The sequence below is a fragment of the Oncorhynchus nerka genome, linkage group LG18 (genome assembly GCF_034236695.1).
Source record: "Oncorhynchus nerka isolate Pitt River linkage group LG18, Oner_Uvic_2.0, whole genome shotgun sequence".
In the NCBI taxonomy this organism is placed as follows: Eukaryota; Metazoa; Chordata; class Actinopteri; order Salmoniformes; family Salmonidae; genus Oncorhynchus; species Oncorhynchus nerka.
In genome coordinates, this window is record NC_088413.1 from 24,150,270 (window position 1) to 24,173,910 (window position 23,641).

The 23,641-nt window shown below is 45.6% G+C and overlaps 1 protein-coding gene across 1 annotated transcript in view; it reads right to left on the minus strand.

Moving 5' to 3' along the window:
• bnc2 (basonuclin zinc finger protein 2) overlaps positions 1–23,641 on the minus strand; it is a 265,041-nt gene that overhangs the window by 81,398 nt on the left and 160,002 nt on the right. The window contains 1 exon segment of the mRNA XM_065003821.1: positions 1,308–1,410. Coding sequence (XP_064859893.1) covers positions 1,308–1,410 — 103 coding nt within the window.

Consider the following 23,641-nt stretch of genomic DNA (forward strand, 5'->3'; position numbering starts at 1 on the left):
CTTCCCCTCTACCCTGTCTCTTCCCCTCTACCGTATCTCACGTCACCACCTCTCTCCCATCACCACCTTTCCACCTTACCCTCACTCACCTGCTTTTCTCTCCATCCCCCTCTCTTTCACTCCTTTTTCCCCCATCCCTCCCTTCCTCCCACTCCTCCCTCCCCTCTTCTCTCTTCGCCTGTCTGTATGACACCTGGTTTTGTCTCCTCTGATCCCAGGACAGCCTTTCCGCTGACGAGGGCTTTGCCTGACAACACACTCTGCGAGACACGAACATCATAAAAAATGAAGAACTGCTTGTCAGAGTGGCTGCCAATGCCGAGATGAAATGAAACGTGGGGAGAGCGAAGGGGAGAAGGGCCCTCTGACAGTTCAGAGAAGGAGATTAAAAATATTCAATGGGGTCCTGTGCTGATCGCTGAAGGCCCTCTCTACGCTTGGGCCAAACAGGTGTTTTCTTTTATCTTATTTTCCCCTCTGTTCCCTCCTTTCTATGCTTTCCATCTTCTTTCTTTCTTTCGCTCCATGTCCCTTTTCCCCCCTGAACAAGTCATGATGTTGTCTCTCTCGTGGATATTGTTCTAAGGTAGTAGGTACAGGAATGACTTTGACCCAAAACACTTACATTTTTTTTATAAAATATATATAAAGTATTTAAATAAAATACACACAGTTTTTAAATGAAATACACAAAGTATTTAAATAAAATACATAACGTTTTAAATAAAATACACAAAGTATTTAAATAAAAGACATAACGTTTTTAAATAAAAGACATACACAGGACAAACACTAAAGTTGAACGGTATCTCTCTATGGTAACAAAAAAATCAAATAAACATATTTATCAAATCTTTGATGTGGTAAAAATGTATTGAATCTTCCCTTTTAAGCGTTTATATGAACCTGTTACCTGTAGAATCTACGAGGGGATAACACAGCCCTATATACAAGATGTAGGCACTGCATATTATACTGATCTCTTTAGTGACCCTGTATAAGGAGAGTACAGCTGTGTGTGTCAGGACCTCTCTCCTCTGGCTAAAGAGGCAGGTTTATGAGAGCATATAACTTCACAGGACTAAAGAGGCAGAGAGAGAGAGAAAAGAGAGGGAGACAGACTAATATGACAAACTATTGCAGTTATACACTATTGTTAAAATGATTTCCTACCATACCACACGATCTTCTTGTAAAAAAATGTAATAATATGTCATATTACAACTACTGTACAGATAATCTTGGACACAGTGACTCCCATCACCCTGGTTAGTAGGTCGGCAGAATTCAAAATGGCCGTCTCTTACCGTGAGCCACCCAGCCGTGCTTGCACTGGTCACATGTACGCAGGTGGATCTTTCCTGGCTGGAAACACTCACAGGTGCAGTTCACCAGAGTGCAGCGAATGGCCTGTAGAGACGTAGGGGGAGAGGGAGAGAGGAAGGCCATGTCAATCAACTGATCATACAGACAGAGAGAGATGGAGGGAGGGAGGGAGGGAGGGAGGGAGGGAGGGAGGGAGGGAGGGAGCAGGGAGAGGACAGAGCTCAGGCTACAGAGCACTCATCAATCAAGCAGTCACACAAACAGAACTGAAGGGTTTCACAGATAGACACCGTAACAGATGTACACCAGTAACACATCAACACACAGTCACACAGAGAGCTCATTTCTCAAGGAGATTTATGTACTGCAATAGCTTTGAATTGTTTCAGCACAGTACAATTTGTTTATTCAATTACATTTTAATATTACAATTGTAGTACTAATTTCCCCTGTCAGTCCCTGTTAAAAGCCTTCTGACGAATTCACTATGACCAGATTTCCCACAATACCCTTTGTATTATCTAATATGAATTATTTAATTAATTCATAACCTGACCCCACCTGAGCTGACAGAAACACTTTACTTTTCTCCTCATTGAATATCTCACTTGTTTTGACTAAGTCACCATTAATCAATAGTAGAGGCTGAACTGGAGCTGACCCCTAAAAGCTTTTAGCAGTTAGAGGTCAAGTGTCTAGACAGCTCAGGAGAGTCCAACTCAGTCCACCAGAATCTGAAGCACTGGTCTGTCAATCAGAAGTGCTTCAAAGTCTACAGGTCGAGACGTCCGTTTTACAGGAAGAAGAGGTCTGTTTTACAGGAAGAAGAGGTCTGTTTTACAGGAAGTTGCTCTAAATGCTAGGCTAATTCACACCTCTATGGTGGAGGTTTATAGTGTGGATTTCACTGATGGAAATGTAAGATTTGACAGCTAAACATAGTTGGCATATGGTCTGCCTCACACCATTCTTCTGTGGGGTCTGTGTAACCACGTTAAATACCAACAATATCCACCATGAACAAGGATTTAGAAAAACGACTGTGGTAGAGGCTTCCAAATGTACACAGCTCCAAGCCACACATTTCTCATTGACACGAATTCTGGAAGGCATAGAGGACTCTGTACTAGGAACGAGGGAGAGAGGGGAAAAGGGGGGAATCCCCAAAAGCCCAAACTTTATATTAAACAATGTTGGCACCCCTTGCCTTATCAGTCCATTGTTATGTTAAAAGATGAAATTGATAAATTATAATAATTACATTGAAAACTCTCTCGGTCTTCAAAGACAAATTGCTTAAAGGAGAGGGGGAATATTTGTGGTTGTAGTGTATTAGCGTAGCGAGACGCTGCTATGGAAGTCATTTCCAGGAAGAGTTTCATTCTAACATGAAGTCAGCGCTAACATTTTTCCTTCCAATATTTCTGTAGCCATCGACTCACAATCCTGAATCACAGACCGAATGGAGCCTGAGGTGTTGATAACATAAATAAATCACTTGGTAGAAATAGCACTGATTCAACAGCATGCGGATTGTATGTTTCACGTTTGGTGAAAAGGATGTGGAGCCAATCCCAAATGTCTAAAGTCTGTGTTTCTGTGTTAGACTGCTAAAGGCTGTAAAATCTTCTGTAATCACACAAATGACAGAGGAAAACATTCAACCACGCTTGTAAAAGGGAGTGATGTGTATTATAGTAGATGATGGATATGATTGCGGCCTCTTTATTTTGACAGGAAAATCACAATTATGTCCAAGGTTCTTTGTCATCACGTGTGTGTGCATACAGTACATGGGTACGTGTGGATAAAGTATGTGCGTCCTTAGCCCCACTTCAGAACAAGTCTGCCGCTCTTCTCTGCACAGAGAGAGTCATCACAAAACCAAAAGGTGAAGATCTCTTCTAACGTTACATCAACCTCTCCGGCCTCTAGGTCACCAGGCTGCTCGTTATACAGCACACCTGTCACCATCGTTAGGCGCACCTGGACTCCATCACCTCCATGATTACCTTCCCTGAATGTCACTCCTTTGGTTCCTTCCCCAGGCGTTATTGTTTCTGTTCCTGTGTCATGTCTGTGCGTTGTCCGTCTTTTTTATTTTGTATTACGTTGTGTTTATTTATTAAAACACTCAATCCCTAAACTTGCTACCCGACTCTCAGCACACATCGTGACACACACCTCTTACACTACAGTCATTTCCCAGAATTACTTTAGGAAGTTCACCGATTTACCACACACACTATCTTATCTCACTGCAGCTGATTTATCGCCTGTGACTGGCAGTGTGACAGTGACGTGACACACACACACACACACACAGGGTCGTAGGTCGTAGTCCATGATGCAGATGACCCATATTTCACAAGGACCCATCAGCAGTTACACATCACTGAGGGACAGCAGTAACACAATCACAGGAACCAGTGTTCACACCATCACTGAGGGACAGCAGTAACACAATCACAGGAACCAGTGTTCACACCAACACTGAGGGACAGCAGTAACACAATCACAGGAACCAGTGTTCACACCAACACTGAGGGACAGCAGTAACACAATCACAGGAACCAGTGTTCACACCATCACTGAGGGACAGCAGTAACACAATCACAGGAACCAGTGTTCACACCATCACTGAGGGACAGCAGTAACACAATCACAGGAACCAGTGTTCACACCAACACTGAGGGACAGCAGTAACACAATCACAGGAACCAGTGTTCACACCATCACTGAGGGACAGCAGTAACACAATCACAGGAACCAGTGTTCACACCATCACTGAGGGACAGCAGTAACACAATCACAGGAACCAGAGTTCATACCATCACTGAGGGACAGCAGTAACACAGGAACCAGAGTTCATACCATCACTGAGGGACTGCAATAACACAATCACAGGAACCAGTGTTCACACCATCACTGAGGGACAGCAGTAACACAATCACAGGAACCAGTGTTCACACCAACACTGAGGGACAGCAGTAACACAATTACAGGAACCAGTGTTCATACCAACACTGAGGGACAGCAGTAACACAATCACAGGAACCAGTGTTCACACCAACACTGAGGGACAGCAGTAACACAATCACAGGAACCAGTGTTCACACCAACACTGAGGGACAGCAGTAACACAATCACAGGAACCAGTGTTCACACCATCACTGAGGGACAGCAGTAACACAATCACAGGAACCAGTGTTCATACCATCACTGAAGGACAGCAGTAACACAATTACAGGAACCAGTGTTCATACCATCACTGATGGACAGCAGTAACACAATCACAGGAACCAGTGTTCATACCATCACTGAGGGACAGCAGTAACACAATCACAGGAACCAGTGTTCATACCATCACTGAGGGACAGCAGTAACACAATCACAGGAACCAGTGTTCACACCAACACTGAGGGACAGCAGTAACACAATCACAGGAACCAGTGTTCATACCATCACTGAGGGACAGCAGTAACACAATCACAGGAACCAGTGTTCGTACCATCACTGAGGGACAGCAGTAACACAATCACAGGAACCAGTGTTCATACCATCACTGAGGGACAGCAGTAACACAATCACAGGAACCAGTGTTCACACCATCACTGAAGGACAGCAATAACACAATCACAGGAACCAGTGTTCATACCATCACTGGGGGACAGCAGTAACACAATCACAGGAACCAGTGTTCACACCATCACTGAGGGACAGCAGTAACACAATCACAGGAACCAGAGTTCATACCATCACTGAGGGACAGCAGTAACACAGGAACCAGAGTTCATACCATCACTGAGGGACTGCAATAACACAATCACAGGAACCAGTGTTCACACCATCACTGCACATGGCAAAGGACACACTTATACATACAAGTAACATTCTAACCTCTGCTAGTGTATTGTACCTGTTCAGTACTGTAATACAAGCAGTCAACGTTTGATAGGACTCAATATCAAACAGAATGACATACATGCTGTGACCATGTCTACATGTAATCCCTCATGCCACACGGTGTTAGCCATGTCATTTCACTGCAGTACGTCAAGTATAAAGTGCCACTCCACTGTAACATGACCGTGACCGTAATAGGATTAAAAACTCTAGGTGTTTTAAACCAGATTAGCAGGAGGGAGGTATCAAAGTGAACACGAGCTAATCCCAGATTAACCATCAAATTACACTACATCCCACCACATCCGCCCAGTAGGTTGGCATCTGGGCAGACAGGGACATCGTTTAGTTTTTGGCAAGGTGGGAACGGGGATTACACCTTTAGTGTGTCAAACTGGTTGTCTATCGCAGGTGTAGCATAAATCAGGTACCCTCTCTGGTTTCAACCATGTAGCTAATCTGTAGAGTGTGCCGGTTTTGCTTTCTGCTACTGTTGTTTGTCTCCCTTCGGGCTCGACATGAGAACCAAAGTGTTTATTTTGATTTGTCCTGCTTGCTAACAGGTTGGATTTGTCCTGCTTGCGAACAGGTTGGATTTGTCCTGCTTGCTAACAGGTTGGATTTGTCCTGCTTGCTAACAGGTTGGATTTGTCCTGCTTGCTAACAGGTTGGATTTGTCCTGCTTGGTAACAGGTTGGATTTGTCCTGCTTGCTAACAGGTTGGATTTGTTCTGCTTGTTAACAGGTTGGATTTGTTCTGCTTGCTAACAGGTTGGATTTGTTCTGCTTGCTAACATGTTGGATTTGTCCTGCTTGCTAACAGGTTGGATTTGTCCTGCTTGCTAACAGGTTGGATTTGTCCTGCTTGCTAACAGGTTGGATTTGTTCTGCTTGCTAACAGGTTGGATTTGTCCTGCTTGCTAACAGGTTGGATTTGTTCTGCTTGCTAACAGGTTGGATTTGTCCTGCTTGCTAACAGGTTGGATTTGGCCTGCTTGTTAACAGGTTGGATTTGTCCTGCTTGCTAACAGGTTGGATTTGTCCTGCTTGCTAACATGTTGGATTTGTCCTGCTTGCTAACAGGTTGGATTTGTCCTGCTTGCTAACAGGTTGGATTTGTCCTGCTTGCTAACAGGTTGGATTTGTCCTGCTTGCTAACAGGTTGGATTTGTCCTGCTTGGTAACAGGTTGGATTTGTCCTGCTTGCTAACAGGTTGGATTTGTTCTGCTTGTTAACAGGTTGGATTTGTCCTGCTTGCTAACAGGTTGGATTTGTCCTGCTTGCTAACAGGTTGGATTTTTTCTGCTTGCTAACAGGTTGGATTTGTCCTGCTTGCTAACAGGTTGGATTTGGCCTGCTTGTTAACAGGTTGGATTTGTCCTGCTTGCTAACAGGTTGGATTTGTCCTGCTTGCTAACAGGTTGGATTTGTCCTGCTTGCTAATAGGTTGGATTTGTCCTGCTTGCTAACAGGTTGGATTTGTCCTGCTTGCTAATAGGTTGGATTTGTCCTGCTTGCTAACAGGTTGGATTTGTCCTGCTTGCTAACGGTTTGGATTTGTTCTGCTTGCTAACGGGTTGGATTTGTTCTGCTTGCTAACGGGTTGGATTTGTCCTGCTTGCTAACAGGTTGGATTTGTCCTGCTTGCTAACAGGTTGGATTTGTTCTGCTTGTTAACAGGTTGGATTTGTCCTGCTTGCTAACAGGTTGGATTTGTTCTGCTTGCTAACATGTTGGATTTGTCCTGCTTGCTAACAGGTTGGATTTGTCCTGCTTGCTAACAGGTTGGATTTGTCCTGCTTGCTAACAGGTTGGATTTTTTTCTGCTTGTTAACAGGTTGGATTTGTCCTGCTTGCTAACAGGTTGGATTTGTTCTGCTTGCTAACAGGTTGGATTTGTCCTGCTTGCTAACAGGTTGGATTTGTCCTGCTTGCTAACAGGTTGGATTTGTCCTGCTTGCTAACAGGTTGGATTTGTCCTGCTTCTAAACAGGTTGGATTTGTCCTGCTTGCTAACAGGTTGGATTTGTCCTGCTTGCTAACAGGTTGGATTTGTCCTGCTTGCTAACAGGTTGGATTTGTCCTGCTTGCTAACAGGTTGGATTTGTCCTGCTTGCTAACAGGTTGGATTTGTTCTGCTTGTTAACAGGTTGGATTTGTTCTGCTTGCTAACAGGTTGGATTTGTTCTGCTTGCTAACATGTTGGATTTGTCCTGCTTGCTAACAGGTTGGATTTGTCCTGCTTGCTAACAGGTTGGATTTGTCCTGCTTGCTAACAGGTTGGATTTGTTCTGCTTGCTAACAGGTTGGATTTGTCCTGCTTGCTAACAGGTTGGATTTTTTCTGCTTGCTAACAGGTTGGATTTGTCCTGCTTGCTAACAGGTTGGATTTGGCCTGCTTGTTAACAGGTTGGATTTGTCCTGCTTGCTAACAGGTTGGATTTGTCCTGCTTGCTAACAGGTTGGATTTGTCCTGCTTGCTAATAGGTTGGATTTGTCCTGCTTGCTAACAGGTTGGATTTGTCCTGCTTGCTAATAGGTTGGATTTGTCCTGCTTGCTAACAGGTTGGATTTGTCCTGCTTGCTAACAGGTTGGATTTGTTCTGCTTGCTAACATGTTGGATTTGTCCTGCTTGTTAACAGGTTGGATTTGTCCTGCTTGCTAACAGGTTGGATTTGTCCTGCTTGCTAACAGGTTGGATTTTTTTCTGCTTGTTAACAGGTTGGATTTGTCCTGCTTGCTAACAGGTTGGATTTGTTCTGCTTGCTAACAGGTTGGATTTGTCCTGCTTGCTAACAGGTTGGATTTGTCCTGCTTGCTAACAGGTTGGATTTGTCCTGCTTGCTAACAGGTTGGATTTGTCCTGCTTCTAAACAGGTTGGATTTGTCCTGCTTGCTAACAGGTTGGATTTGTCCTGCTTGCTAACAGGTTGGATTTGTCCTGCTTGCTAACAGGTTGGATTTGTCCTGCTTGCTAACAGGTTGGATTTGTCCTGCTTGCTAACAGGTTGGATTTGTCCTGCTTGCTAACAGGTTGGATTTGTCCTGCTTGCTAACAGGTTGGATTTGTCATCAGACGATTCTCTATTTATTACACACACTACTACTTCCTCAAAACAATCTGATCTCCACTTCCTATCATGATACAACACAAAAACTAACTCCAACACAGAGGTAGGTCAAAGTTGTACGTTTTTCCTCAAACCAGCATTAAATGCTAGACAACAACACAGTCCACTATCCTAATTGCCACTTGCTAAAGCCATTGTATAAAACAGAGGCAGCCAGAGATTAAATTAAATATCACACACATGCACCCCCCTGTTTACACGCTGGGCTGTGTGATGGTTGACGAGATAGTTAAGGAGGTCGTCTAATATAGCAATTAGAGCCCTGGTGTCTGCTGTGCTGCTGCTGTGACAAGGCCTTCTAATCAATGACTTATTACGCTAGCCTAGCAGCCTAATAGCACCTCTCATATCTCCCCATTAACCAGACAGGCTGAAGTATTACAGGCTAGTTAGAGGAGAAGGGCACATCTTCTGCTGAACAGACACTGGGGGGAGAGAGAGGAGAAGGAGAGAGAGGAGAAGGTGAGAGAGAGAGAGAGAGAGAGAGAGAGAGAGAGAAGAAGGAGAGAGAGAGAGAGGAGAAGGAGAGAGAGAGAGAAAGAGAGAGACAGGTTGCAGAGAGAGACAGATAGGGAGAGAGAGAAAGTGAGAGATAGAGATATGTAGAGAGAAAGGGAGATCGAGAAGTGGAGAAAGAGAGAGAAATAATCTGCCTCTCGTCACCAGCCTACTACTGCTCTTGGCTAACACACTCTATATTATTTGCAGTGTGGGTTCATACCAACACTAGAGACTGTCTAGATTATTTGGAGTGTGGGTTCATACCGACACTAGAGACTGTCTAGATTATATGCAGTGTGTGTTCATACCTACACGAGAGACGGTCTAGATTATTTGCAGTGTGTGTTCATATCGACACTAGAGACTGTCTAGATTATATGCAGTGTGTGTTCATACCTACACGAGAGACGGTCTAGATTATTTGCAGTGTGTGTTCATATCGACACTAGAGACTGTCTAGATTATATGCAGTGTGTGTTCATACCTACACGAGAGACGGTCTAGATTATTTGCAGTGTGTGTTCATACCGACACTAGAGACTGTCTAGATTATTTGCAGTGTGTGTTCATACCGACACTAGAGACGGTCTACAACACATGAGGGGAGTAGCGGATGTGAATGTAAAACAAAGTAGTTCTTTAACAGGACTAGAGGATGGGAGTGAAGGAGATAGAGGGGTTCTGATGATGCAGCTCCCCAGCCTCCCCCTCCCCCTCTCTCTCTCTGGTGTCTCTGTGGCCAGGGTCTGGACTGAAGCTGATCTGGGCTGGGTCTGGTCCTGCACAGTCGTTCATATTGGTCCCCGCAGCCCTGCTGTGGAGCGGGAGGTTGTGTTATCAGCAGCCTGGCTGGCCAGATACTGGAGCATTAGTCACTATAGTGTCTCGCCAGGGTTTCCTCTCTAGCTCACTGCTAAAGGGGGACAGTGAGGGAAAGGACACAGAGAGGGGGGTGAATGTGTGTGTGTGTGTGTGTGTGTGTGTGTGTGTGTGTGTGTGTGTGTGTGTGTGTGTGTGTGTGTGTTGTGTTCATCCTGAAACACTAGAAAAATGAGCAGGAGGGGAATGGGCTACTTGTTCTCTCCAATGTCCATTCCGTTAACTCCTCTGGCCTCAGAACTGTCCTGGTAACGTAGAGACATCTACATGATATTCACTGTCAACTCCTTTATTATATGACACCTTTAAATATCACCTCCATTAACCCTCGACCTATTTCAATGTCAACTCTGAAACTCTAACTCCACTCCCACCCTAAAATGTCCACTCCCTAACAGCCCCTTTGCGTTCTCTATTACAGTACAAAACCCCACTTGTCCCCATCCCAAAAGTCCACCCCTTAACTCCTCTCCTCCACACGGTGTCCTCCATGCATGCAGAGGGAAGCCAGCCAGACCAGCTGGGAGAGGCTGGATGGTTATTGTTCCCTGTCTCAGATTTAATTGAAACCTTTACCCATGTTGAACATGGAACCACAGACCACATTTCTTTGGTAGAGAGTAAAGCAAAGCCGAGAGTTAAATGAGATCCCTGTCTGTGTGCGTGTGTGTGCGTGTGTGTGTGTGTGTGTGTGTGTGTGTGTGTGTGTGTGTGTGTGTGTGTGTGTGTGTGTGTGTGTGTGTGTGTGTGTGTGTGTGTGTGTGTGTGTGTGTGTCTGTGTGTGTGTGTGTGTGTGTGTCCGCAGCAGCTCCAACTTAAATGTGTATGCCCAGGTCACTGTAAAACACTGGGAGCATCTTGTCCTCTCTTCCACCCGCAAGATACTATCTCATCCATGAGTTAGCTGCTGAAACGCTGTCTGCTTCCTGCCAGAAATGTGTGTCCAACGTGTGCAGGGAAAGCAGGCATGGTGCGTGTCATAAAGCAGGCCCTGGCTCTCTCTCGGAGAGATAGTCTCAGGACTTCACAGAGTCCATATTGAAACCAGGTGACAAATAAAACTGTGTGGGATAAAGGAGGTCTTTGTAGCAGACGCAACACGCCACAAATTCAGAGGCAAATTTTTGCTTGTTTGGCTTTATACGTTGGGTCTGACTTAAAACGGAACTTTCTTGCCTTCCAATTCTTAAATGCTGCTGAGTAAACAACGATTAATCATTTGTTCGCAGGCTTTCGGTATAAAACGCCCGGTTACAAGGGAAAGGGAAAATGGAGTCAACTTCGAACACAGGCCTCTCCTTCTGCCTTTCAAATCCCCACAGCACAACACCAGTCCTCCATGTCAGTTCTGCTTTGCTTTTTGCTTCGCAGCCACAATGGCAGAGGTCCCTGTCCTATGTGCAGCTGTGTGACTGGACTCTGACACGGGGCAGAGGGACCAGAGTTATGCTAATGGGAACCAAATGGGGCGTGAGTCTCCGGTGGATTACAGAAGGAAGAGAAGAAGAAGAGAAGCATGTGTTTTCCTGTGTTCACCTGGGACCCCTCTTTTTCTTTCTTCCCTTTCAAATAGAAAAAGGAATAACCCTGTCTGTTGTTCCCATGTAGGGTCAGTCTGTTCCCATTAGCATAACTCTGGTCCCCCCCATAACAGGGTGTCTGTTGTTCCCATGTAGGGTCAGTCTGTTTCCATTAGCATAACCCTGGTCCCCCCATAACAGGGTGTCTGTTGTTCCCATGTAGGGTCAGTCTGTTCCCATTAGCATAACCCTGGTCCCCCCATAACAGGGTGTCTGTTGTTCCCATGTACGGTCAGTCTGTTCCCATTAGCATAACTCTGGTCCCCCCATAACAGGGTGTCTGTTGTTCCCATGTAGGGTCAGTCTGTCCCCATTAGCATAACTCTGGTCCCCCCCATAACAGGGTGTCTGTTGTTCCCATGTAGGGTCAGTCTGTTCCCATTAGCATAACTCTGGTCCCCCCCATAACAGGGTGTCTGTTGTTCCCATGTAGGGTCAGTATGTTTCAATTAGCATAACTCTGGTCCCCCCCATAACAGGGTGTCTGTTGTTCCCATGTAGGGTCAGTCTGTTCAATTAGCATAACTCTGGTCCCCCCATAACAGGGTGTCTGTTGTTCCCATGTAGGGTCAGTCTGTTCCCATTAGCATAACTCTGGTCCCCCCCATAACAGGGTGTCTGTTGTTCCCATGTAGGGTCAGTCTGTTCCCATTAGCATAACTCTGGTCCCCCCCATAACAGGGTGTCTGTTGTTCCCATGTAGGGTCAGTCTGTTCCCATTAGCATAACTCTGGTCCCCCCCATAACAGGGTGTCTGTTGTTCCCATGTAGGGTCAGTATGTTTCCATTAGCATAACTCTGGTCCCCCCCATAACAGGGTGTCTGTTGTTCCCATGTAGGGTCAGTCTGTTCAATTAGCATAACTCTGGTCCCCCTCCATAACAGGGTGTCTGTTGTTCCCATGTAGGGTCAGTCTGTTTCCATTAGCATAACTCTGGTCCCCCCCATAACAGGGTGTCTGTTGTTCCCATGTAGGGTCAGTCTGTTTACATTAGCATAACTCTGGTCCCCCCCATAACAGGGTGTTTGTTGTTCCCATGTAGGGTCAGTCTGTTTTCATTAGCATAACTCTGGTCCCCCCCATAACAGGGTGTCTGTTGTTCCCATGTAGGGTCAGTCTGTTCCCATTAGCATAACTCTGGTCCCCCCCATAACAGGGTGTCTGTTGTTCCCATGTAGGGTCAGTCTGTTCCCATTAGCATAACTCTGGTCCCCCCCATAACAGGGTGTCTGTTGTTCCCATGTAGGGTCAGTCTGTTGCCATTAGCATAACTCTGGTCCCCCCATAACAGGGTGTCTGTTGTTCTCATGTAGGGTCAGTCTGTTCCCATTAGCATAACCCTGGTCCCCCCCATAACAGGGTGTCTGTTGTTCCCATGTAGGGTCAGTCTGTTTCCATTAGCATAACCCTGGTCCCCCCCATAACAGGGTGTCTGTTGTTCCCATGTACGGTCAGTCTGTCCATGTCGTTTTGGGTTTGCTCCCTAATCTACCCCCTCACCCCCACCTTTATTGTCATCAAGTCAGGCCAATTAGACCCTTTGTTGACATTCATTCCCTCTCTCAAGTTATGTTCAGCACAACACTGCTTACATCTGAGCAGAGAAGCACCATACTGGAAGAGAGAAAAGGGAGAATAAAACACACGTGAAGAAATAAGGGATTAGGGGGAAAGATGAAGACAGATGAATTTCAGATGTTTTTGGCGCACCCCTCTCATTCCTGTTGTGCCTTATATGCCCTACTTGATCAGATTTCATCGCCAGCTGTGACAGCGCAGTGGCCAAGCGGCATACCAGCGAACCTATACGGCCCGTATAGAGTCCCAAGAGTCCTGGACTAAGATCCTAGTGTTCTTGAGACCTGAGAAGACGGAGATGACAGCGGACGGGCTACATGCCAGTTCTGAGACATCAGACAGACTGCAAGGCCTCATGGGTATTGGAGAGACAGGGAGAGACATGACAGGGACAATGTTTTTGTCCTGTCGACGTCGTGACAATGAAATGAAAGCCGGTACTGACCGGCTTGGAAGAAAAGCTAGAAAACTAGATGTTAGACATTTTACCTTTGATTTAGAAATTGTGTTGTCATCTGTTGCTAGTGGTTTTCAGTATTATTATTTTACATATATGGATATATGAGAACAAATATACACCCCAAAGATTAATAAATATAGTAATACCCTACCTCAACTTTGCACTATTATAGACCTAATATTTGTGTTTGTGTCAGCTGAAAGTATACCCCCACTAACAGATCTACCCTGTGAGATTGTAGTCACCCAAAACCAGATAGTTCTATTGATACGTATTCTCCTTTACCGTTACCGTATTCTCCTTTACCGTTACCGTATTCTCCGTTACCGTATTCTCCTTTACCGTTACCGTATTCTCCTTTACCGTTACCGTATTCTCCTTTACCGTTACCGTATTCTCCGTTACCGTATTCTCCTTTACCGTTACCGTATTCTCCTTTACCGTTACCGTATTCTCCGTTACCGTATTCTCCTTTACCGTTACCGTATTCTCCTTTACCGTTACCGTATTCTCCGTTACCGTTACCGTAATCTCCTTTACTGCTAAGGGGAGTCACAGGAAGACAGATATTTTGGGGGTGATGTGAACACTTTTCAAAGACACGTAGGTAAAATGGGATCCATGATGAAACTGAGTGTATTCCAGGATAGTCATGCTTCATAATGAAAGGACCCAGCTGGCTATCCTATTGTGTAAGACAGAGACAGAGACTGGGACACAGAGACTGAGACACAGAGACTGAGACACAGAGACTGAGACACAGAAACTGAGACACAGAGACTGAGACACAGAGACTGAGACACAGAGACTGAGACACAGAGACTGAGACACAGAGACTGAGACACAGAGACTGAGACACAGAGACTGAGACACAGAGACTAAGACACAGAAACTGAAACACAGAGACTGAGACACAGACACTGAGACACAGAGACTGAGACACAGACACTGAGACACAGAGTCTGAGACACAGAGACTGAGACACAGAGGCACAGAGACTGAAACACAGAGACTGAGACTGAGACACAGAGACTGAAACACAGAGACTGAGACTGAAACACAGAGACCGACAGAGAGAGAGAGAGCGAGAGAGACACACAGAGTTAGAGAGGACAGTTCAATGGCAAATCACCAAATCTGCTTATCCTCACCAGTCATTCTACTGCTCTCAGCTAACACCACTAGATAGATACAAATGTGATGTCAGCTCAAACAGGGAGTGGTTAATCATATCAAGTGGAGGAGTGGTGGAGGGAGCCTCCATTGATCTCCTCCCTCCCTTGTATACATTTCTGAGCAGAGGGAGAGAGCGAGGAGTGGACAATCTCTTTGTGTTCAGACCAGCCCAGGCCATGGTCCCGCTTGGCTCTCCTCAAAGCCAGAGATCAAACCATGTGCCCAGTGACAGCACTGTCCAGAGATACTAGTGGAGTTCAAAGAGCCGAAGGAGTGCTTGGAGGGATGGACGCAGGCTATACAGTAGGTAGGGGGCCAGTGTGGTGGAGGGTGGATTGTTGGTAGGGCAAAGGAGGGTGGGTGGGAGGTGGAGACCAGAGGGGAGGTGGGGCGCCAAGGGGGAAAATTGAGGAATAAGGTTGAAGTAGGGTAAGGAAGGGGTGAGCAGGTTCTGGATAGGGGCGGGAGGATGGCCTAGCTATATGGGACGGCCTGTCACTGATCTCTATCTCCTCCCCGCACCTAACCCCCCTAGCCTGCTGCCGTCACCTGCTGGTCTTGTCCAGGTGTTTTATAGCTATCTGGAGGCACTGGGAGTACAGACGGAGAGAGGACTCTGCCAATCCTTTTGTCTGGCTCGCCACATTCCTCACCCACAGATGGTGGACATGGACACAGACAGACAGACGGACAGGCCAGGCAGGGAGCACAGTACAAGAGGAGCACTCTGAACATAATGTATGATACGTTGTTGGTAATGAACGGTATTATTAATAAACTATTAATACATCATTAATAAAGTTATTATTAGTAGAGTTATTATTCAAATCAAAATGTATTTGTCACATGCGCCGAATACAACAGGTGTAGAACGTACAGTGAAATCCTCAGTAGTGTTATCAGTGTGAGGTAGAAGGAGAGATTTATGGCTTCAGTGTGTTTAAGAAAATGCTACAGGAAAATGTGTTTAGCTTTTTAAATGTCTGTTTTTGTTTTGCATAGAAGTCACACGGGGTGCTTTTTTATGATATCTCACACTCACAACAGGAAGGAGAAAAACAACTACAAAGAATTCAGTCTGCAGAAAAATAATTCCCATGAAATGACTCTAGAGGGAGGGAGTATAGCTCTCACCTGCTATTCCTACTCTTACTGAACATGTTACTGTTCAATGTACCCAAATAATAAGCTAGTCCCCTGATTACAAACCACACACATAGAAGGAACCCTGATCACAGAGTACACTCAGGGAGTTATGTCTCCATTATCCTACTCAATGTACAGGAACTAACGAAGTGAAATAGAACTCACATTGTACAGCGGAGTTCCCCTCCAAATAGCAGGACTTTGACTCTCATTCGAGTTATTTAGACTCAGATTGCTTATAAAGGAGTCTTCAATTACTAAAAGTTGGAACCAGACACAGTCACACTCCCTTTGAAAGACGAAGAATAAAACAAAATACAGATTCGAAAAGCACTTGGAGGGGAAATTCCACCAATAATGTTACCGAACCGAAACCCTTTCAGGTGATCTAAAATCTCTCAGGCTGAGTTTACAAAGGCAGCCCAATTCTGATATTTTGTTTGGTCAAAAGAGCAATTAGTGAAAAAAGATCAGAATTGGTCTGCCTGTGTAAACGCAGCCTTATTGACAAGAATTAATAATTAACACATTTTCTGATCATTCTCTAAAACTGAGTGGAGAGGAGGAGTGTGGAGGAGGGGGACAGAGCTGCGTGTCGCACACCTGCGTTGACTCCACCCCCCCCGACCTTCAGCCTATCAGAGTGTCCCTCCTCACCAGATAAGGGCGACACGTCTCCTCTGCAGGCCCTGACACCTGCACTGATTACCCAACACATTATCAGTGGTTTAGTCAAAACTGGCACAAACAAAGTTCACCCACTAACGTACACCTGCAGAGACAAGACAGTGACCTCGAGAGAAGTGGTGACATGCAGTCACAGAATTCAACAGGTTTATGACATAGGCCCACTCTAGTCTTATATTGTAACTCTACACATGATGCCTAGCAATAAGTCAGTAAATGCGTGTTATAGTCTTCAGCTGTACTGCATATGGTATGAAAACATGCTAGGCTGAGGCTGGGAGTAACTGAAGGAGTGACACGACCACACAGTGTGACCGCCAGCATGTTGGTGCTAGACAGCAGTAGCAGGTCCAGAGAAGTGAGGAGAAGAAAGAAGGGAGCGAGGGAAGGAGGAGCGGAGGGGAGGGAGGAGAGGAGGGGAGAGAGGGAGGGGATGTTTTTTGGCGGAGTGGAAGAGTGTTAGGGATGAAAGTGTGTGTTGACATGAGAGGGGTAGAGATGACCAGCAGCATCTGCTCTCTCTCCTAAACACACACACACTGGACACACACACGGGAGGTATTAGTCAGAGCCTAAACATCTAGCACCCTCGGCGACCCCGCCAGGAGGGGACTTCTCCGTGGTCGACGGTTGTTGGCGTGGGCGACGGGACACACAAGGAGGGAGGCGGTTGACGGGAACCTGACGACAGCCGGCCCGGGTCAGGAGACTCCCCTGGTGAACTTTTAGTCAGCGCGCCGGTCCCCAACACACTACACACACTCTTCTGCTCCTAACTCCTAATTCATTCTCCAAACCCCACCAAACCTGACACGTCTTGGAAGAGCTCCTAGATTTAATCTTGCAAATAGTTCAATATTTTTTATTTGTCCCCTTCTCTTTTCATAGCCAAAAGCCTGTTCTAATTGTTTGTAAGTCATCTCCAGATTATGTATGTGTGGGGTTTTGTATAAACTGAAAGCTACCGTGTGTTATGTTATTGATTTGTTGGGGTTCAAGACCCACAGCGCAATATTTGTTTCTTTCTGAGGAGCAAACAAATATGTCAGAGTCGACATTAGCATCTAAACACCTGGGTTTCCTCACAGACCAGCGGTGGTAATACAGGCTAGCTGTGGTAATACAGGCCAGCTGTGGTAATACAGGCTAGCTGTGGTAATACAGGCCAGCTGTGGTAATACAGGCCATGTTGTGGTAATACAGACCAGCTGTGGTAATACAGACCAGTTGTAGCAATACAGGCCATGTTGTGGTAATACAGGCCAGCTGTGGTAATACAGGCCAGCTGTGGTAATACAGGCTAGCTGTGGTAATACAGGCCATGTTGTGGTAATACAGGCCATGTTGTGGTAATACAGGCCAGCTGTGGTAATACAGGCCATGTTGTGGTAATACAGGCTATGTTGTGGTAATACAGGCCAGCTGTGGTAATACAGGCCATGTTGTGGTAATACAGGCCAGCTGTGGTAATACAGGCTATGTTGTGGTAATACAGGCCAGCTGTGGTAATACAGGCTATGTTGTGGTAATACAGGCCAGCTGTGGTAATACAGACCATGTTGTGGTAATACAGGCCATGTTGTGGTAATACAGGCCAGCTGTGGTAATACAGGCTATGTTGTGGTAATACAGGCTATGTTGTGGTAATACAGGCCATCTGTGGTAATACAGGCTATGTTGTGGTAATACAGGCTATGTTGTGGTAATACAGGCTATGTTGTGGTAATACAGGCTATGTTGTGGTAATACAGGCTAGCTGTGGTGATACAGGCCATGTTGTGGTAATACAGGCCAGCTGTGGTAATACAGGCCATGTTGTGGTAATACAGGCCAGCTGTGGTAATACAGGCTATGTTGTGGTAATACAGGCCAGCTGTGGTAATACAGGCCATGTTGTGGTAATACAGGCTATGTTGTGGTAATACAGGCCAGCTGTGGTAATACAGGCTATGTTGTGGTAATACAGGCTAGCTGTGGTAATACAGGCCATGTTGTGGTAATACAGGCTATGTTGTGGTAATACAGGCCAGCTGTGGTAATACAGGCCAGCTGTGGTAATACAGGCTATGTTGTGGTAATACAGGCTATGTTGTACACTCCGTAATGGACACTCCGTAATGACCGTTCCATTATGACATCAACACAAGCTTGCACGAAAATCATCCAAATAAGGTCATCATTTAAAACGTCCAGTTCCAATCCAAGTCCCATCTGACCTTTGACCTCAGGACATTCAGATGACATGTCCTCACCTCCATGTTACCATGCCATTCAAAGCCCTGAACTACTAGATGTCTCAGCTGTTGTCTGTAATTACCTGCATAGTGAGATGCCAGCTCCTCATCCGTACAGGAGGTCCCCGGTTCAGATCCTGCTATTCCAAGGTAAGCATTCCTTCCATTAGACTATACACACCCCACTGAAACACGCTAGTGAGAGAGAGAGAGAGACTCTGCGCTGTACTCAAACCCCATGGCTACATTAGTGCAGTGACAAATGTGCAAGTGTCCCTCCCACACCCCAGCCAAACAGAGAAGGAGAGGAGAGGAATGTAGCCTGTGACTAAAGGAAAGTCCATCTGGGTGCTTACTTCTTTATCTGCCTTTACAAAGTTCACAGATAGAGGGACTGAAGTAGAGGTGAGACAATGTCTTGGTGTCACAGGTCAGTCACCACGAGAGAAAGGGGGGAGAGAGAGAGAGATTTGGAGAGAGAGAGAGAGAGAGAGGTAGAGAGATAGAGAGAGAGAGGTGGAGAGAGAGACAGAAAGAAATGGGGTGGAGAGAGAGAGAGAGAGGAGAGAAAACGAGAGAGAGGGGGGAGAGAGAGAGAGAGAGCAAGAGAGGAGAGAAAACGAGAGAGAGGGGGAGAGAGAGAGAGAGAGAGAGGAGAGAAACGATAGAGAGAAAGAGAGAGAGATTTGGAGATAGAGAGATTGAGAGAGAGAGAGAGAGAGAGAGAGAGAGAGAGAGAGAAAATGAGAGAGAGGTGGAGAGAGAGAGAGAGAGAGGAGAGAAAACGAGAGAGAGGGGGAGAGAGAGAGAGAGAGGAGAGAGGAGAGAAACGAGAGAGAGAAAGAGAGAGAGATAGAAAACGAGAGAGGTGGAGAGAGAGAGAGAGAGAGGAGAGAAAACGAGAGAGGGGGGGGGAGAGAGAAAGGGGAGTGACAGAGAAAGAGATAGGAGGACCTGTTGCGACAGCGAACCTCTCCAAAAGTGCCAAGTGCACACTAATATTTAGTCTTGGCGATGCATACCAGTATTTCAGTATCTAAACATTACAGTTCTCTATAGAACTTCACACCCGCAGGGCAACTTCAACTTCCAATCTACGACTATGGGCTTGAATGACTTGTTACAAGTTGTAAAACTCAGAGTGAAGCAGACTCAACATATGCAACAGGGAAGATGGTTGGTTGCCAGGGATTTGATTGCCATCCTGTAAATCGACCCAACCAAATTACCAACCCACCACCCAGGGGCCCTCCGTCGGTCCACCTCATAAGAACTAGAGGGGGGCTCCTTTTAGCAATTATAAAGCTATCGACGACTCACTCGACATATGTTTGTGCGTCTTCCAGGCTTCTAGCATTAAGTCATTATCTGAACAAATTGTGACAGACTTTTTTATTGCCACCCAATCATGAAACATGCGCCAGTGGCACAGCTCTTAACGAGTAGCATGTTACTCCAACCTACCCCCCTCCGTCCCCTCAACTCTGATTCCTGCCTCCCATATTTATAATTTTACCACATCCTAACAATAACACGGCCTGGGACTGGTGCAGCAACAACATGTCGGGGCCTCGCCGGCCCTAATGGATCGCATGCGTTACCGCGGTAAAGCCTGTAAGTATTACCAGCTGCGACACTCTCTCTCGTCCTGGCAGCAGTGGTGGTGGGGGGGACGAAGCAAGCAGACTCATCTAAGTGCAGCTGGACCAGAGGGGGGAGGAGGTAAAAGATGGGGAGAGTGGGGGGAGGGGGATGAAGAGATGGGGAGAGTGGAGGGGGAGACAAGAAACCACAAGACTTCGTGTTTCCAGCTGCCTTTCTCAGGAGCTCGGTTTTCTCTCCTCCCGGTTTTCGCAGGGCTCTTTTTGTCCCCTTTTTCAAAGAAAGAAAGAAAAAAGCACCACCCCTCGGCCCTCCCGTCCTTCGGCCATCTTTGTTTGGACAGGGCTCTGGAGCTCCAGAAAAGCTCTCTCAGATGTGCTGAAGTAAGGGAAAAACCAAACAAACTGGCTCTTGCACACACTCACACACACTAGTATGCACACACAGTACACACACACACCGTGCGACTGCAAAAAAATACATTCAGTCACACAAGCTCACCACCACACATATACTTCCACACATATGTTCATATTCAGACAACATGCATGCCAACTCCACTATCGCCCAGGGACAAATTAGCATGGAAGCAAGAAAAGCACCCCCTAACTCCCCTCTTCACTGTGGCCTGTAGCAATAGGATATAGGATGCATTCTTTTTGACATCGTGTGTGTGCCCTCGAATCTTCGGATCACAGCACAAGGCGAATTTCGAGCATACCTCGACATGTGTTACCTCTTTGTAATGTTGACTTTGTACGGCTATACGAGTTGTGATACTGGAGCCAAACACTGGGCCTGGCCATGGGGCCCTAACCGGCCACCCCGGCCCCAGCTTCCTTCTTCGTTAAATAACAAACACCCAGAGTGAACCGTGAAAACAGAGGTTTTTTTCAAACACAGCACCACAATAGAGATCTATAAAAGCGTATTAAAATAAACCCATCAAATGTCAGTCAACGCTGCCTCTAGCAGACATTAAGTCCCCCTGCCCTCCTCGCTAAATTTGAAATGTTATTTGTCCGATTCTGTTTCCTTGCTGTGTTTCTTACAAAGCCGTGGGATTTTGGTGAATGAGAGACTCTTGCCCAATGTTGATCTAGTAACATATGTATTTAGTAAGAGACAAAAGTGTTTCCTTGAACTATCTTTGAGTCGCTATTGTTTCAATCACGTGGCTAACTGCTACTGGGTCTGTGTGAACAGATAGAACTGATATAGAGCAACTAAACCATTATCATTTAGAGTAAATGGACAAATAGATAGAAACACATTGGTCACATTTCCAAAATGATCTATAATGTTTTAAATAAACAAACATGGAATATTGTATTGACAGAATGTGAATATATTTCAACCTTAACATTTGTAGTGGTAAATGTTTTAGGGAGTCCTTGAATTTGGCATTAAGACAATCCAAAATAAGTACTTATAGAACAGATTTGACCCTTGTTTATTGATTTTATTTCTCTCCCTCTCTTTCTGTCTCCTAGCAGCATCATTCCCCATCTCCTCTTCTCTTCCCCCTGTGATGACTTTGCTAATATATTTGAATAATGAAGGCGAGTCATTTGAATATTCCTTCAGTATTAAAAAGGGATGTTTTTACACGATGCAGCAATATTAACCCTCCGTAATTGGGCTCTTTGGACTTTACCAGGAGAAATACTAAATGATTTACTTATGTCGACAAAATGTCAGAGACACACATCCAAAAATAATTACCCACGTTTCAGACAATGTTGTTTTGATTTTTATCTCTCCCTCTGCTGTATGTGATCGGACTTAAATAGAGTATCCCCTGATGTGTGTGTGTGTGTGTGTGTGTGTGTGTGTTCTGACAGAGAGCTCTAATGAATTCTACTGAAGGAACAGAACGGTTTGAAATATTCTCCATGTTTCATGTTGTGTGTGGACTCTGGAGAATCTCTCTCCAATCTTCTCTTGTCGTATTAATAATGAAGACTAGTATATTGATTGTTTACAGCTGGGGGTGACTGACGTTACCGCGCTTGGATAGCGTTTACACCGTCGAGGGTCTTTGTTGGGATAGTGTTTACACCGTCAAGAGTCTTGTTGGGATAGCGTTTACACCGTCGAGGGTCTTGTTGGGATAGTGTTTACACCGTCGAGGGTCTTTGTTGGGATAGCGTTTAGCCGTCGAGGGTCTTTGTTGGGATAGCGTTTACACTGTCAAGGGTCTTGTTGGGATAGCGTTTACACCGTCAAGGGTCTTGTTGGGATAGCTTTTTATGTTGTAATCAAAATGTGTTGTCTGGCATGTAGGCCCTGTCTGGGGGTCACTGTCAAGGGTCGGTAGGTTTACACTGTGTCTTGTGTGTGTGTCTTGTTGTGTGTGTGTGTGTGTGTGTGTGTGTGTGTGTGTGTGTGTGTGTGTGTGTGTGTGTGTGTGTGTGTGTGTGTGTGTGTGTGTGTGTGTGTGTGTGTGTGTGTGTGTGTGTGTGTGTGCGTGTGTTCATTACTTTTACCCAACATCAATGGGCTTTGGAGGAACACGACGGCTTCTTTAGACTTTTCCCTGACTACGAATAAACAGACTAGGGGAGATGGGAGAGATGGTGTGTGTGTGTGTGTGTGTGTGTGTGTGTGTGTGTGTGTGTGTGTGTGTGTGTGTGTGTGTGTGTGTGTGTGTGTGTGTGTGTGTGTGTGTGTGTGTAAACACTGACAGATAGGCGTGCTGATGCCATGTTTCAGTTGAACCCTTGAAGTGGAAATGAGGTTTCTCTGTCATCTTGTAACTAGTCCAGTTCTCACAAAGTCAGCAAGACTCACACCCCACACACCCTTCCTCACCTCACCCCCTGCCCGCCTGACACCCACTATCCACCACCCCTACCCCTACCACCCCTACCACCACCACCAACCCTACCCCTACCCCCACCACCAACCCTGAACTCCTCTGGTCAGAATCTAGAGTGACATGGTACCCGGGAGAAGCAGATGGAAACAATCCGCTCTCATTTCAACTTTTTTTATTTTCCATCAAATTGTATACTTGAAAAAGAGAGAGAGAGAGAGAGAGAGAGAGAAAGTGAGCGAGGAGGCGAAAGAGAGAAAGAGAGAGTTCTTTAACCATTTGTACATTGTTACAACACTGTATATATATATATATAATATGACATTTGTAATGTCTTTATTGTTTTGACATTTCTGTATGTGTAATGTTTACTGTTATTTTTTATTGTTTATTTCACTTTTGTATATTATCTACCTCACTTGCTTTGGCAATGTTAACACATGTTTCCCATGCCAATAAAGCTCCTTGAATTGAATTGAGAGAGAGAGAGAGAGAGAGAGAGAGAGAGAGAGAGAGAGAGAGAGAGAGAGAGAGAGGGTGAGTGGGGTGATTTTTCTCTTTACCTCTTCAGGTGGTTGGTCTTTACGTTTGCCAAGGCAGTAAAGCCACGAGGT